The 15,416-nt window shown below is 45.7% G+C and overlaps 1 protein-coding gene across 22 annotated transcripts in view; it reads left to right on the top strand.

The window, feature by feature from the left end:
- LOC310834650 (uncharacterized protein) overlaps nt 1–15,416 on the top strand; it is a 168,484-nt gene that overhangs the window by 34,687 nt on the left and 118,381 nt on the right. For 15 of the 22 annotated variants that reach the window (XR_014559330.1, XM_083718600.1, XM_083718617.1 and 12 more), the window contains 2 exons: nt 1,549–1,692; nt 1,860–1,994. The exons of 1 other annotated variant lie outside the window; for it this stretch is intronic. Coding sequence is in view for 20 of the 21 variants with exons in the window: in XM_083718600.1 (XP_083574726.1) it covers nt 1,549–1,692; nt 1,860–1,994 (279 nt within the window). In the remaining variant the exon portion in view is untranslated. The remainder of the gene's footprint in view (nt 1–1,548; nt 1,693–1,859; nt 1,995–15,416) is intronic. 6 more of the 22 variants (XM_083718615.1, XM_083718604.1, XM_083718606.1 and 3 more) reach the window with 1 other exon arrangement.

A 15,416-nucleotide genomic window follows, 5' to 3' on the forward strand; every position in this document is an offset into this window, starting at 1 on the left:
TATGAGTTGAAGTAGGGGGTGATGGGATCTGTGTGTGCAAACCCTGCTTTATATTATCAGGTTCTACACTTTGTGACAATCTCTCTGCCCTGCTGCCAAACACCTGCTGTCTACCTGCTGCAGGTGGGGGTGTCAGTGAGTGAAACTCCCATTGTTCTGGGCACATTTTGCGACTGGGGATTTCATTAGCGCAAGCAGTTTTTGAGCTCTGGGTGCAGTACTGCGCCTAAGATTTCAGATTAAAACTGCAGAGTGGAAGGAAAGGAGGACCTTTTCTGCCTCCCCACTTCTAGCTACTCTCTAAGGACCCTGGAGAAGACACCCTCTTAAGAATATTAGGGGGGTGGGCAGGGGAAGGACTAGACCATGTGAAAAAATGAACATAATATTTTAGCTGCAGTTCATTTATTTCCAGCTTTGTATTCTTGTTATAAAAAAGCATGCCTAGACATTAATAATAATAATAATAATAATAATAATAATAATAATAATAATAATTTATTATTTGTACCCCGCCCATCTGGCTGGGTTTCCCCAGCCACTCTGGGCGGCTTCCAACAGAGATGAAAAATACACTAAAATGTCACATATTAAAAACTTCCCTGAACAGGGCTGCCTTCAGATGTCTTCTGAATGTCAGGTAGTTTTTTATCGCTTTGAAATCTGATGGGAGGGCATTCCACATTCCGTTGTTGCACCCATAACCTCGGTTCACTTTCCTATCTCCGTTTCTAACCCGTGTGTGTGTGTGTGTGTGTGTGTGTTTAAAAGTGCCCCTGGCTGCAGCTGGCCTGCAGTGACTTGCACATGCCTAACCCTTTAGTGCTTTGAAATCCTCCTGTGCCTGTGCAGTAGGGATTTAAGAGATGCGTATATTTATGTTTTATTCTCTTAAAAACACTTTCTGCCTTCAGTTGACAGAGGGACAGGTGGCTTTAAAATGCCACCCTCCCAGCCGGTTGATTGATGGGATATTCATTTTGGAAAAGGCTTGAAAACTTAAGTCACCCATTCAGAGAACAATCAAGACTTTGCCATGCCCTGGGATGGATGAAAGCATTAGGGTTGTTAGCAGAGGTAAGGGACGTGTCTCCAGTTCTCAGATCCAGTGGAGGACTTGAAGCTGCATATTCTCTTGGATGATATGCCACTGGGAGCCCCATAAATGACTGGGATAGATGTGTGATAAGCAGAGTTCAGTGACAAAGCTTTGTATGGCAGAAGGTCCCATGTTCAATCCCTGGCATCTTGAGTCAGAGGATTTTGCGTAAAGGGTCTCAGAAAAAACCCATGGTCTGAGACCTTTTGAAAGCTGCTGCTTGAGTAGATGGCACTGGGCTATGCAAACCCTGACTTACTACAGTATAAGGTAATTTCATCTATGGCCTGGTGAGTTTGTGTTAGAGGTTGGAGATGGTGTCCTTTTCTTGTGCTCTCCTTTGAGTCAGCCAGGGTGGCCAACAGGCTCACGGTGCAGCTTGGAGGTTCTGGGTTCATGGTGTTGCCTTCCCTGAATCCCTCCTCACCCCCTACCCTCTGCCCTTGCAGCAAATTGGTTGTGGTGTGTGCCAAGCCTGCCAGATGTCTCAGGACTGCGGCATCTGCAGTGTGTGTGTCCTGCGAGCCAAGAGCCCCGAGCTCCGCATTGGCATCAAATGTCTGCTGCGCCGATGCTTGAAGATTGTCAAAAAGGTACCACTGGCTGCTCCTTGCTTATTCCTCCCTTGTGTCCCTTTCCAGAAATTCTGCTGTTCCTTGTTCTTGACCTCCCTGCCCCAAATGAACTTAGCAGCCATTTCAAACCTTAACAGTCCTTTTGTCTCTCTTTCCTTCCTCCCCACACTCCTTTCCCATTGCAGGGCCTTGAATGTGGTATGTGTCAGGCTTGCAAGATAACTGAAGACTGTGGGAGCTGCCACATCTGCTTGCGGAGGCAAAAACCAGGCATGAAGCGGCAATGGAAATGTCTCAAGCGCCGCTGCCTTAAACGCAAGGTGTGTATGCTTGGCCTGACTAGGTTCTGCATCCCATGAGAGTCTGTTGTACTTCCATCAGGGCACTGAGCAAAACAGGATGGGTGGGAAAGGAAGGAGAAGGGAGCAAAACAGGATAGGTGTGAAAGGTGTCAGGAGTTCATCCTACACTCGAGTCGGGCACATGCCCGACTGGCATGTTCTCTCCCTCCTGCTGGATCGTTCGGGAGCTTCATAAGCTTTCTTCAGCCTGAACATCACAGTGACTGATGCCAACCGACACTGGCACACTTAGCAATCCACAGAGTTTGCGCAACATGAGCGTGACAGACCTCAGCAACTCAGCATTTTGGCTAATCTACTTTATTTACATATAAACACACACGGAGCACTGCAACATGGCTCCCTCTCTCTCTAGCATCAGACAGCAAAGAGAAAAAGAACAAAGGACAATAGTCCCACTTCACGGAACACAGTAACACAAACATCCTGTCTCTGTCACTTCCCACTCTGTGGAGTCGAAACATATACCGTCACGTGAAAGACAACAATCCTATGACTGCAATCATGGAGCAGGAATTCTAACAAAAGGAAGGATATGGGGGCATTGGGGCTGTGGACAAAACTGTGGTTATGACGTGGTTTTATCTTAGGCAGCATGCTTCTGCTGTTGCACCTTTACTGGACCACGGCAAGTTTGGGTTGACTTCTATACTGTTTTCAGAACATTTCATTGGTTTTATAGGATTGCCTTTTGTGCTTTGTTTAGAGTGTTTCCCAAGTCCTAAAAACATGCATTTTGTCAATCCAATTTCTGTGCTCTAAAGCTGTTACTGAGATAATGGTTAAATTCTCTTGGATTCTCTTTCTTTTTAGTTGTACGTTCATAAAGGCAACAGTCATGTTTCACACAATGTAGCTTGCATTCCAGTTGTGTGGTGCTTATTGAATTTATCAGGTTCCCAACTTTGAAATTAAAGTAGATGAATATTCTTTGTGGAGTAACACCATTGCCTGAGAGCTTCTGTCTTCATGATGATTATATTTTTGGGAAAAGGAAAGTGCCTTTCATTGAGCCATCCAGTGAAGTTAGTCTGCTGTTAATAGTTGTGAGATGGAAGGACTTTGAGAAGGGGCTTCGAGTGGCCTGCTTCAGAAACTTCTTCACTCTTGGAGGATGTCCCTGCCATGTAGATTTGAGTCCCAACGATATCTCATGAGTTATCCTCTTTTTTCTAGTTGACTTTTTTGTACTGTGTTTTTTAATCTTTATTTTATGTTAAAACATTACTAGGCTGCTTTTCTGGGCAATGCCCATCAAAGCAGCCTACAGCAGTAAAAATATAATACAAAATCAACTAATGCTACCCAGAAATTCTGTGAGTAGATTATATTGCCTAGTATGAAGATCAGTAGCTTGATTATTACTGATACTAAAGGAAGTTTGGGAACTGACAATCATTTTCATCTGAAAAAATAACCTGGATGTCTGCATGATTTAGATAAACTCATCCCAACTCCCCAATTACTGTTCAATTCTGCTTTAAGGCATAGAATCATAGAGTTGGAAGGGGCCCCAAAGGTCTGTGGGAATGTTCTGGGGTGCAGGAGAGGATATATTGACTAATTATATACTTATCCAACTTGTGCTAACAAGTTCCCAAAATATCAGCAGAGTTTATAAACATTCCCCTTTTAGTTTGCAACGGTAACGTGTGCACAGGTTCGCTAGAACCTCTATAATAATTACTCTGGTAATTTTCCCTTTGTTCCCTCTTAAAATACAAGACACGACACAGTCTTTATAAAAGTATAAAAGAGTTTACTCACGTTCTGTTCACAATATGATCCCAGAAGGTAGGCAGGGTTTAAAAGGTTACATAAACTTAGAAACTATCTTATAGGAAGATAGTACTGTCCTCTCTTGGCTGAGAGCCAAGAGGGCATGTTGCTCCTTCAGAAGATGAAGATGGCAGAGAGGCAAGAGGCAAGAGAGAGAGATGGCTGCCTGCCCTGTGCTTTTATCATTTACCTGCACAGGTGAGACCACACCCACCTCTGGTCACATGCGGAGGAAGTCCGTCCCCAGGAAGTTCACCTGCTTGCTGGACAGACATCCCTCCCCATGTTCTAACATGTACACTCTAGGAATGTTGTCATTGACTGCTCCTGTGTTTACATCCCACATACCCCTTCTCAGGCAATACAACATACACAAAACATAAACAACTTTATTCAACCACCCAGAGTCCCAGCTTGACACGTAGATTCTGGAAACTCTCTCTTGGTAGGGGTTTCGTTAGGATGTCAGCAGTCATCTCTTGGGTGCTGCAGTAGGATAGTTCCACAAGTCCATCCTGGATCATCTGGCGTATGTAGTGGTATTTAACCCCAATGTGTTTTGTTCTGGCCAGGAACTTCTCACTCTGAGTCAGCTTCAGGCAACTTTGATTGTCCTCTAGCAAGCTGACAGGCCCTTTTCTCACCAACCCAAAGTCCTTTATGAGTTGATCAAGCCAGGTGATCTCTCTGCAGGCTTCTGTTGCTGCAACGTATTCTGATTCTGTGGAAGATAATGCTACACAGCTCTGTTTATAACTGCCCCATGAAACAGGTCCATCCCCAAACATGAAAACATGACCACTTGTTGATTTATAATCAGCATTATCCCCAGCCCAATCCGCATCAGTATACCCAACCAACTTAGGGTCTCTGACGGCTGGTAACCTTAATTTACAATTCATGGTACCCTTCAAATATCGCACCACCCTCTTTACACCTGCCCAATCATGCTCAGTGGGAGAATTCACTTTTCTGCTAAGAATCCCCACAGCATTAGCTAAGTCAGGTCTACATGTGGTAACTAAATACAAAAGTTTACCAATCACCGACCTGTAGTCATTGTTGTCTGGCAACTGCTTCGAATCCTGCTGATTCTTCAGGAAGTCAGTAGCCATCGGTGTAGCAACTGGATGTGCGTCTTGCATCTGCATGTGCTCAATTAGCTCGTGGATCTTCTGTCTTTGGCTGAGAAGAAATGAGTCGTCCTCTTCTCTTTCCACCTGGATTCCGAGGTAGTACTGGACATCTCCTAGCTCCTTGACCTCCACCTCTTTGCTAAGGTGTTTTACTATCTGTGTATAGTCTTTCTCACTTGCTGTGGCAATAATCAGGTCATCAACAAATGCTAAGATATATGAGAATTGTCCATTATTTGACTTACTGTACAAGCACTTGTCAGCGTCGCCTTGCTTGTACCCAAGTTGCGTCAGCATTTTATGCAACTTCTGGTTCCAGGCTCTAGCAGCCTGTTTAAGTCCATAAAGTCCTTTCTGGAGTTTGCACACTAAATGTGCCTCGTGTGGTTTTACAAAACCTTTGGGCTGTTTCATATAAATTTCTTCAGAAATCTGCCCATGTAGAAAAGCGGTAGCAATGTCTATGTGTTTCACCCTCATTTTCTTGGAGGCTGCAATGCTTAAAAGCATTCTTACGCTGCTGTACCTCACCGTTGGTGCAAAAACTTCATCATAGTCTTCACCAAAACGCTGTGAAAATCCCTGTGCTACAAGTCTAGCTTTGTAGCGCTGCACTTCTCCTTCTGACCCCTTCTTAACCTTGAAAACCCATTTACTGCCAATGGCCTTCTTACCGGGAGGCAGCTCAGTGAGTGTCCAGGTCTTGTTCTGATGCAGTGCATCCATCTCCTCCTGCGCGGCCTTCCTCCAGAGACTGGCTTCAGCAGCTGGCATCTCCTGTATCTCTTCCCAAGTGGAAGGTTCCTGTGGAAACGCCGACCCTGCAAAGTAGGACAACCGTAATGGTGGGACACCTTTGTTGGTTCTGGACGAGCGCCTGACCTCTGGTTCTGCGACCGCATCAGCTTCCTCATCCTCCTCCAACGCAGGCATGTCCCCATCTGAGTCTTCATCTTCGTCTCTGGTGCCGCCAGGGTTCTGGTCCTCTGCGTCTTCTGGTGTGTTGCCTGTAGGGGGCGCTGTAACACTCAAAGGCAGATTATTACTTTGTGGGGTCTCAAAAGGGAAATATACAAACTCTTGAGTCGTTTCCGACTCATCGGAAGAGTCCACAACAGTGTTCTTAGTGTCTACTTTTCCATATTCATCAAAATAAACCGCATGGTATGCATTTGTCTTACCAGTTTGTAAGTCCATAATTCTGTATCCTTTGCCTCCAGAGGCGTATCCCACCAGGATACCTGCTTTTGCCCTGGAGTCAAGTTTGTGTCTGTGTTCTTTGGGCACGTGGAAGTAACACGGACTTCCAAACACACGTATGTGCGTAAGATTGGGAGCTTTCCCATGCCAAAGTTCAAATGGTGTGCGCTCTGCACCTTTAGTTGGCAGTCTATTCTGCAAATAGACCGACGTGCACACTCCTTCGGCCCACAGCTTCTGTGGCAAACATGCATCCTTTAGCATGCACCTTGTCATGTCCATAATGGACCTAAACTTTCTCTCAGCTATGGCATTCTGCTGTGGTGTGTAAGGAATTGTGGTTACGTGTGCAATTCCTTCCTTGGCCAGGAGAGCCTGCATTTCATTTGAGCAGTACTCACCTCCATTGTCGCTCATTAGCACAGCTGGAGCTCTCTGGAATTTGTTCTTGACCATGGCAATGTATTCCTGGAGCTTGTCCACTGTCTCACTCTTCTCTTTGAGGAAATACACAACACAAAATCTTGAAAAGTCATCCAGAAATATTAAAATATATCTATTCTTTCCCAGTGAGGGAACATTCATGGGTCCACATATGTCAGTGTGCACTATGTCAAGCACTTTGTTGCTTCTTTGTTCTGCACACCGTGGAAATGAAGGTTTTACAGCCTTCTCAGTAATACAGCTTATGCACTTTGCTGGAGCTTCGTTGCTCTGCTTTACCTGCAAAACTCTTACAAGATCTCTTTTCTGTAGATCCAGAATGACGTTGGTGTCTCTATGTCCAAGCCTTCTGTGCCATAGGTCCAGATCTGCTTCATCCTTCTGGCTGGAATGTGCCACTTTTGCAGACTGATTCTCTGAAAGACCAAGCTCATATACACCATTGATTAGCTTTGCTTGAGCAAACACTTTGCCGTTTCTAGTCACTTTACATTCTCCATTTCCAAATGTGATCTGGAAACCTTTCTTGTCCAATGTGGACACGCTGATTAAATTGCAGCTCAGCTCTGGTACATACAAAACTCTAGAGATTGTGTTCTCAATGCATTCATTGTTTATATTGCATTTCAGACTCATGGAACCTGCACCTTTTGCTTTAACAATGTTGCCATCTGCAATCTCAATTTCAGATCCTTCTTCATCATTTATCTCATTAAAATAGTCCTTTTTATATGAAAAATGAGAACTGGCACCTGAATCTAAAATCCATTTATTACGTTTATTCTCACGATTCTGGACAGTTAAATTCCTTTCTTGCAGTAACCATGTGCATTCACATTTCCCCTTCTTTTCTCCTTTTGGCTGAAAGGGGTGGGGTTTCTTGGCTTTAGGAGCCCTGCAATTCTTTGCAATGTGTCCTTCTTTGTTACAATTGAAACAAATCACTTTCTTAGGCATCTCTTTGGACTTTGTACATTGCCTAGATGCATAACTGCTGTCTTTGCTTCTAGCATTTCTCACTGGAGATTCAGCTCTATCTCTGCATTCTTCTTTTAAATAACCAATCAAGTCTTTAAAAGTCAGACCTTGTCTATGATCCATCAAACTTACAAATGCGCTAAAGCGTGGTCCAAGCGATGATAACAAAAATGCTATCTTTGTATCTTCATCAAAAGCTTTGGGAGTCAGATCAATTCTTTGAATAATCTCAGTAAACTTGTTGATGTGCTCTGTGAATTCCTCTTTTGAATTCATCCTCACTCTGGTTAATTTACACACCAAGTTTCTGAAGCAGTTTATGCTAGATTCTCCATACACGCGCTCAATATCTCTTAAGACTTGAGATGCATCATCTGTACTATTTATTAATGATAGCTGCTCATCACGAAGTCCACTCAAAATTATGTGTCTAGCTTCGCTGTTCATGCGTTTCAAAGCACTTATCTTGGCTAAATCTCCCTCAGTTGTTCCTGAAGGCTGAGGCTTTAAAGCTTCCAAAATGTGCTTATAATCTAAACATGCTATCAAGCGCTGCTTCCAGTGTATGAAATTGTGTTCATTCAGCACAGGCATTCCTAGCTTTGCATCACTATCAAAAGCTGCTCTAGCCATCTTAAAATCCAAAAATTTGAAAATTCTTCAAAATTTCAAAATTTCTCAAAATTTCAAAATCAAAATCTCAAAAATCTCAAAATTCAAAACAGTTCTTCACTGCCTTGGGTCACTGTGAACTCTGAGGGAAGGGGGGGGGTTGCTTAATCCCCACTGCACAATGGAACAAAGGACCATGTGCTTACCAGGAAGTTAACTCAGAAAAATACTACCCAATTCAAAATCACAATCCAATGCAATCCTTCAAAAATACGCAGAAATATGCAATACTGGGGCCAATAACCCTTTGTGGGAATGTTCTGGGGTGCAGGAGAGGATATATTGACTAATTATATCCTTATCCAACTTGTGCTAACAAGTTCCCAAAATATCAGCAGAGTTTATAAACATTCCCCTTTTAGTTTGCAACGGTAACGTGTGCACAGGTTCGCTAGAACCTCTATAATAATTACTCTGGTAATTTCCCCTTTGTTCCCTCTTAAAATACAAGACACGACACAGTCTTTATAAAAGTATAAAAGAGTTTACTCACGTTCTGTTCACAATATGATCCCAGAAGGTAGGCAGGGTTTAAAAGGTTACATAAACTTAGAAACTATCTTATAGGAAGATAGTACTGTCCTCTCTTGGCTGAGAGCCAAGAGGGCATGTTGCTCCTTCAGAAGATGAAGATGGCAGAGAGGCAAGAGGCAAGAGAGAGAGATGGCTGCCTGCCCTGTGCTTTTATCATTTACCTGCACAGGTGAGGCCACACCCACCTCTGGTCACATGCGGAGGAAGTCCGTCCCCAGGAAGTTCACCTGCTTGCTGGACAGACATCCCTCCCCATGTTCTAACATGTACACTCTAGGAATGTTGTCATTGACTGCTCCTGTGTTTACATCCCACAAGGTCATCCAGCCCAGCCCTCTGCTGTGCAGGAATCACAGCTAAAGCATCTGTGACAGATGGCCATTAAAACTCTGCTCAAAAACCTCCAAGGAAGTAGAGCCCCCCACCTTCTTAAATATAATTTTCACTAATTTTTTATTAATTTTTCATTAATAACACTCCAATATGGGCCACATTATTACAATGTCAAATCATACCAAATCATAATACAATTTATAAAGCCAATTATACATTTCAAATTAAACAAATTTGGTGACTTCCCATTCTTTGATCGTCTGGAAATAATTATTCCTAGGTCCTGTGCATAGTCTCATATATAATCCAAATACAGTAATTCTGATCTTGATTCAGCAATTCCTTTTTTCTATTTTTGCAGCCACTAGTGTAATGCCTTTCACTCATATTCAAAAAATCCATATCTATTAACTTGCAAGAGGGATTTAAAGCCTGTAGTTTTCTGTGTGTAAATATTTTTCCTTTGTACTTCCTTTCATGTTATAATCAATCATTCGTCTTCCACACTGTCTCCCTTCAAGAGCTGTTTTTTCCAACTGCGTCCGAGCAATCACCATCTTGTTTTCCTGAGCCAAAAGTATACAGTGGTACTTCGGGTTACAGATGCTTCAGGTTACATACGCTTCCGGTTACGGACTCCGCTAACCCAGAAATAGTACCTCAGGTTAAGAACTTTGCTTCAGGATGAGAACAGAAATCGTGTGGCGGCACCTGGATGCCCCATTAGCTAAAGTGGTACCTCAGGTTAAGAACAGTTTCAGGTTAAGAATGGACCTCCAGAACGAATTAAGTTCTTAACCCGAGGTACCACTGTACTGGCATCTGGTCATGGCTCCAGGCGGACATCCAGCTCTTTGTTCTTTCCATCTCTTTTAAGAAGCTGATGTCTCACGAAAACAATTATAAGTCCAAACCACAGTATTTCACACAGTCTTTCATTTGAAGAACTCCGTAGGTAGTTTCTAAAGTTTTTGTAAAGTCCCTCTTGCGTTCCATTTATAATTGTAATCCAATAGTAAACTCAGTCCATTAATATCTTAAAAAACAGAAGTACTCCTGCTCATGGGAGCCACATTGGAGAGTTTCCAATCCATGCAGTTGAGATTTAGGAACCCTTTGGGGTTCCGCAGGGCTCAATCCTATCCCCCTCTACATGAAACAACTGGGTGGGGTTATCTGGAGGTTTGGAGTACGTTGTCAGCTGTATGCTGATGACACTCGGCTCTATTTCTCCTTTACATCTGCAGGTGAGGCAGTGGAAATGCTGGACCAGTGTCTTGCCTCAGTAATGGACTGGATGAGAGCCAACAAACTGAAGCTCAATCCAGATAAGATGGAGGCACAGTTAGTGGGTAGTTCCCTAGATCAGATGGGTGGGAGGTTGCCTGCTCTTGATAGGGTTACACTTCCTCTGAAGAAGTGGGTACATAGCTTGGGGGTATTCCTGGATCCTTTGCTGTTGCTCAAGGCTCAGGTGGCCTCCGTGCCCCTGAGTGCCTCCCATCAGCTTCAGCTGGTGGTCCAGCTATGCCCCTATCTGGACAGGGATAGCCTAACTACTGTTGCCTATGCTCTGGTAACTTCAAGGTTAGATTACTGCAATGCGTTATATGTAGGGCAGCCTCTGAAGGCAGTTCGGAAACTTCACCTAGTGCAGAATTCAGTGGCCAGGTTGCTCACCAGAGCAAGATGGTTTGAGCATTTCATACTGATTCTGGTCCAACTTTACTGGGTACCAATTAATTTCCAGGCCCAATTCTAGGTTTTGACCCATAAAGCCTTAAATGGCTCAGGACCGCAATACCTCAAAGACACCTCTTTCCATGTGAACCTACCTGGACCCTGAGATCATCTCCTGAGGGCCACCTTCGTGTGCCTCCTCCTTGAGAGGTCTGGAGGGTGGCAGCACGAGAACGGGCCTTCTTCAGTGGCCCCCCATCTCTGGAATGCTCTCCGCAGGGAAGTTCGCCCTGCACTTTCGTTATACACCTTTAGGCTCCAGGCAAAAACGTTCCTTTTTAACCAGGCCTTTGGTTGATTTAATTGACATCCTATGCTCTTTTAAAATGTGCAGTTTTTTGGGGGGCGGGGGGTATTGGGTTGTTTTTATTTTGATTATATAGTTTGTGGTTTTATATTTTGATTTTATTCTGTGAACCACCCTGAGACCTCCGGGTATATGGTGGTATATAAATTCAAATAAAATAATAATATTAATAATAGTTGCTGATATAACCCGTCCAACTTTAAAAAGCTGCTCACAAAGGCATCTAAAAGTAAAGTGGTGACAAATTCTACAGGCAGGGTAAGGATATATATTTGTTATACTAAGAGACCTCTTGAATTCATTGGATGGCTTGGAGGTGTTGGAGCATTTAATGAATAAATATTCACTCCTTATCCCCTTCTGTGGGAGTTTACAGTGTGAAGCTTACATAGATGTTGCCTCAAATAACTTACAACAACAGCAACTTTGAAATGCTGGCTCACTGATCTCCCTCTTTTATTTACGGACGCTTTTATCTTCTCCAGTACTATTTGTTGTTGTGGTTTAATCGTTTAGTCATGTCCGACTCTTCGTGACCCCATGGACCAGAACACGCCAGGCACTCCTGTCTTCCACTGCCTCCTGCAGTTTAGTCAAACTCATGTTGGTAGCTTTGAGAACACTATCCAACCATCTCATCCTCTGTCGTCCCCTTCTCCTTGTGCCCTCCATCTTTCCCAACATCAGGGTCTTTTCCAGGGAGTCTTCTCTACTCATGAGGTGGCCAGAGTATTGGGGTACTATTACAACTGCTGAAATGAAGTGGCCAACGTTGTGTATGCTACTTGGATAAGGAAGGATCAAAGACTTAAATTGGTTGCTTTCACTTTCTACCTTCTGATATTCTTTTCCGCTTGTCTGCGGAGTGAGTTCCTCAGAAATAGTGGCTTGCATTTTGAGACTTGCTGTTGCCCTGGGCAAACTGACAATGTAGCCTAATAAATTTTAAACAGTTTCCTGCAGCTGCATATTGCTGGGGAAAATCAAAGTCACAGGCAAGCTTTCTTTTGGGGAAATCTTGGGTACTGCTACTCCCCACCCCCTTGAGGAATCCTTGATAGACTATGAAGGAACCCATATGGTATAGTAACTTCCCCCCCCAATACATTTTTATTAAAGTTATACACAAAACAGACATATTAAAAAATATATATACCGTATTTTTCGCCCTATAGGACGCACTTTTTCCCCTCAAAAAATGAAGGGGAAATGTGTGTGCGTCCTATGGGGCGAATGCAGGCTTTCGCTGAAGCCTGGAGAGCGAGAGGGGTCGGTGCGCACAGACCCCTCTCGCTCTCCAGGCTTCGCGGACCTCTCCGCAAGCGGGGGGAGCGCTCCCGCTGCTTGCGGAGAGGTGCCTGCATGCGGAAGCCTGGGCGCGCTGAGCTCAGCGCGTCCAAGCTTCACGCACCTCTCCGCAAGCGGGGGGAGCGCTCCCGCCGCTTGCGGAGAGCTGCCTGCATGCGGAAGCCTGGGCGCACTGAGCTCAGCGCGTCCAGGCTTCGCAGACCTCTCCGCAAGCGGGGGGAGCGCTCCCGCTGCTTGCGGAGAGGTGCCTGCATGCCGAAGCCTGGGCGCGCTGAGCTCAGCGTGTCCAAGCTTCACGCACCTCTCCGCAAGCGGGGGGAGCGCTCCCGCCGCTTGCGGAGAGGTGCCTGCATGCGGAAGCCTGGGCGCGCTGAGCTCAGCGCGTCCAGGCTTCGCGGACCTCTCCGCAAGCGGGGGGAGCGCTCCCGCCGCTTGCGGAGAGGTGCCTGCATGCGGAAGCCTGGGCGCACTGAGCTCAGCGCGTCCAGGCTTCGCGGACCTCTCCGCAAGCGGGGGGAGCGCTCCCGCTGCTTGTGGAGAGGTGCCTGCATGTGGAAGCCTGGGCGCGCTGAGCTCAGCGCGTCCAAGCTTCGCGCACCTCTCCGCAAGCGGGGGGAGCGCTCCCGCCGCTTGCGGAGAGGTGCCTGCATGCGGAAGCCTGGGCGCACTGAGCTCAGCGCGTCCAGGCTTCGCAGACCTCTCCGCAAGCGGGGGGAGCGCTCCCGCTGCTTGCGGAGAGGTGCCTGCATGCCGAAGCCTGGGCGCGCTGAGCTCAGCGTGTCCAAGCTTCGCGGACCTCTCCGCAAGCGGGGGGAGCGCTCCTGCCGCTTGCGGAGAGGTGCCTGCATGCCGAAGCCTGCGCGCGCTGAGCTCAGCACGTCCAGGCTTCGCGGACCTCTCCGCAAGCGGCGGGAGCCAGCCCTGGGCTCCCACGGCTTGCATAGAGCTGCCTGTTTGGGGGCTGGGGTCAGGGGAAGCTCCGGCGGGCCTCCCCCGCCCCAGCCCTGCGCCTGGGGGGGGAAATAATTTTTTCCCTTTATTTCCCCCCCAAAATACGGTATATATACAGATACAAGCCAACTTTTTCTTTTCTCCAACTATACAAAGAAAATAGTTTATCTACATCATGCAAAAACAAAACAAAAAACAACAACAACAACAACAACAGAAACAAAAACAAACACCCTGAACTCCCTTCCACCCTTTTGGTAAGTATCGAATATCTACTTCCATTACGTATTTGATTTTAATCTAAAATCCTAAATTCACTCGCTGGTAGTATTGTTCTAACCCCGCCAGATCACATTAAACATTTATTCCAATATAGTTCCAATATTTACTCCAATTTTTCAGAAATTTCTGTTCATCTTGATCTCTTATTTTACCTGTTAGTTTGTCAAGCTCAGCATAGTATAGTTATATGGTGTAGTAACTTTTTTTACTCCATGCTTCGCTTTACTTCCAAGAATACTCAACTTCTGGATCATTTAGGATGATTTGGGTTCTCCCCTTGAAATATTATTGCATACGTTGAAATTCCTGACATAACCATCAATTTGATGTGATCCATACTTGGTTTCTCTGCTCTAAGAGCAACGTTAAAAAGTTAAAGGGACCCCTGACAATTAAGTCCAGTCACGAACAACTCTGGGGTTGCAGCGCTCATCTCGCTTTAAAGGCCGAGGGAGCCGGCATTTGTCTGCTTCCGCAGACAGTTTTTCCGGGTCATGTGGCCAGCATGACTAAGCCGCTTCTGGCAAAACCAGAGCAGTGCACAGAAACGCCGTGTACCTTCCCGTTTACCTTACAGCCTAAATATGTAGCACATGTAGAAGTACCTCTTAATACTTACAGGAATGAGCCTAATCTCCTTCCTCTCCCCATCCCAAGCTCACAAGTTTTCCACTGTCCTCCATTGGCAAGGCCATGAGGAGACCAAAACATTCAGATTTATTAATCACAGATTAGTAGGTTGTCCAAACTTTTAATTATACCTTAATCTTAACTATGAATAGAGCAGTGTTTCCCAACCTTGTGCCTCCAGATGTTTTTGGCCTACAACTCCCATCATCCCTGACCACTGGTCTTGCTAGCTAGGGATGATGGGAGTTGTAGGCCAAAAACATCTGGAGGCACAAGGTTGGGAAACACTGGAATAGAGGAAACAATCCAATTTCATAAACTATAGTTTGAAGTAGGCTTGTTTCTATTCACCGTAAAGGTAAAGGGACCCCTGACCAGTAGGTCCAGTCGTGGACGACTCTGGGGTTGCAGCGCTCATCTTGCTTTACTGGCTGAGGGAGCCAGCATACAGCTGGTCATATGGCCAGCATGACTAAGCCGCTTCTGGCAAACCAGAGCAGCACACGGAAACGCCATTTACCTTCCTGCCGGAGCGGTACCTATTTATCTACTTGCACTGCGTGCTTTCGAACTGCTAGGTTGGCAGGAGCAGGGACCAAGCAACGGGAGTTCACCCCATTGAGGGGATTTGAACCGCCGACCTTCCGATCGGCAAGCCCTAGACTCTCAAACACAGAACCTAAAACGTCTTGAGGTGGTTCTGCTACAGCCCAGTGGCATGGTTATTGTAATGGGAAAAGGGGGCTGCTCGTGCGTAAGCGTTTAAGCCTTCCAAGCTTTGCCATCAGTTCCTAAACACTCCCAGTCCGCGGAGCCATGGGTGCATGGCTACCTCAATCGGTGGCAGAATCTGTCAGTGGGCGCTTCCGGAATTTACGCCAACATAAGAGTTCCTTGACGGAAACTCTCCTTCTGGATTCTCTGCGTGACAGTTTCCTGCGCGGAGTGGGCGTCCCCAGTGGAGGTCCTAAGCCCTCCCCGCTGTTCTCACTGGAAACATCTTGGAGCCATTCCTCCGATTGAGTTTCTGCAGGAACTCTCCCTCTCCCCCTACTGGTTCCTTCCTCCACATCCGAAGGTCTCCTA

The sequence above is a fragment of the Podarcis gaigeae genome, assembly GCF_964106915.1.
Source record: "Podarcis gaigeae genome assembly, chromosome: 17".
NCBI lineage: Eukaryota > Metazoa > Chordata > Lepidosauria > Squamata > Lacertidae > Podarcis > Podarcis gaigeae.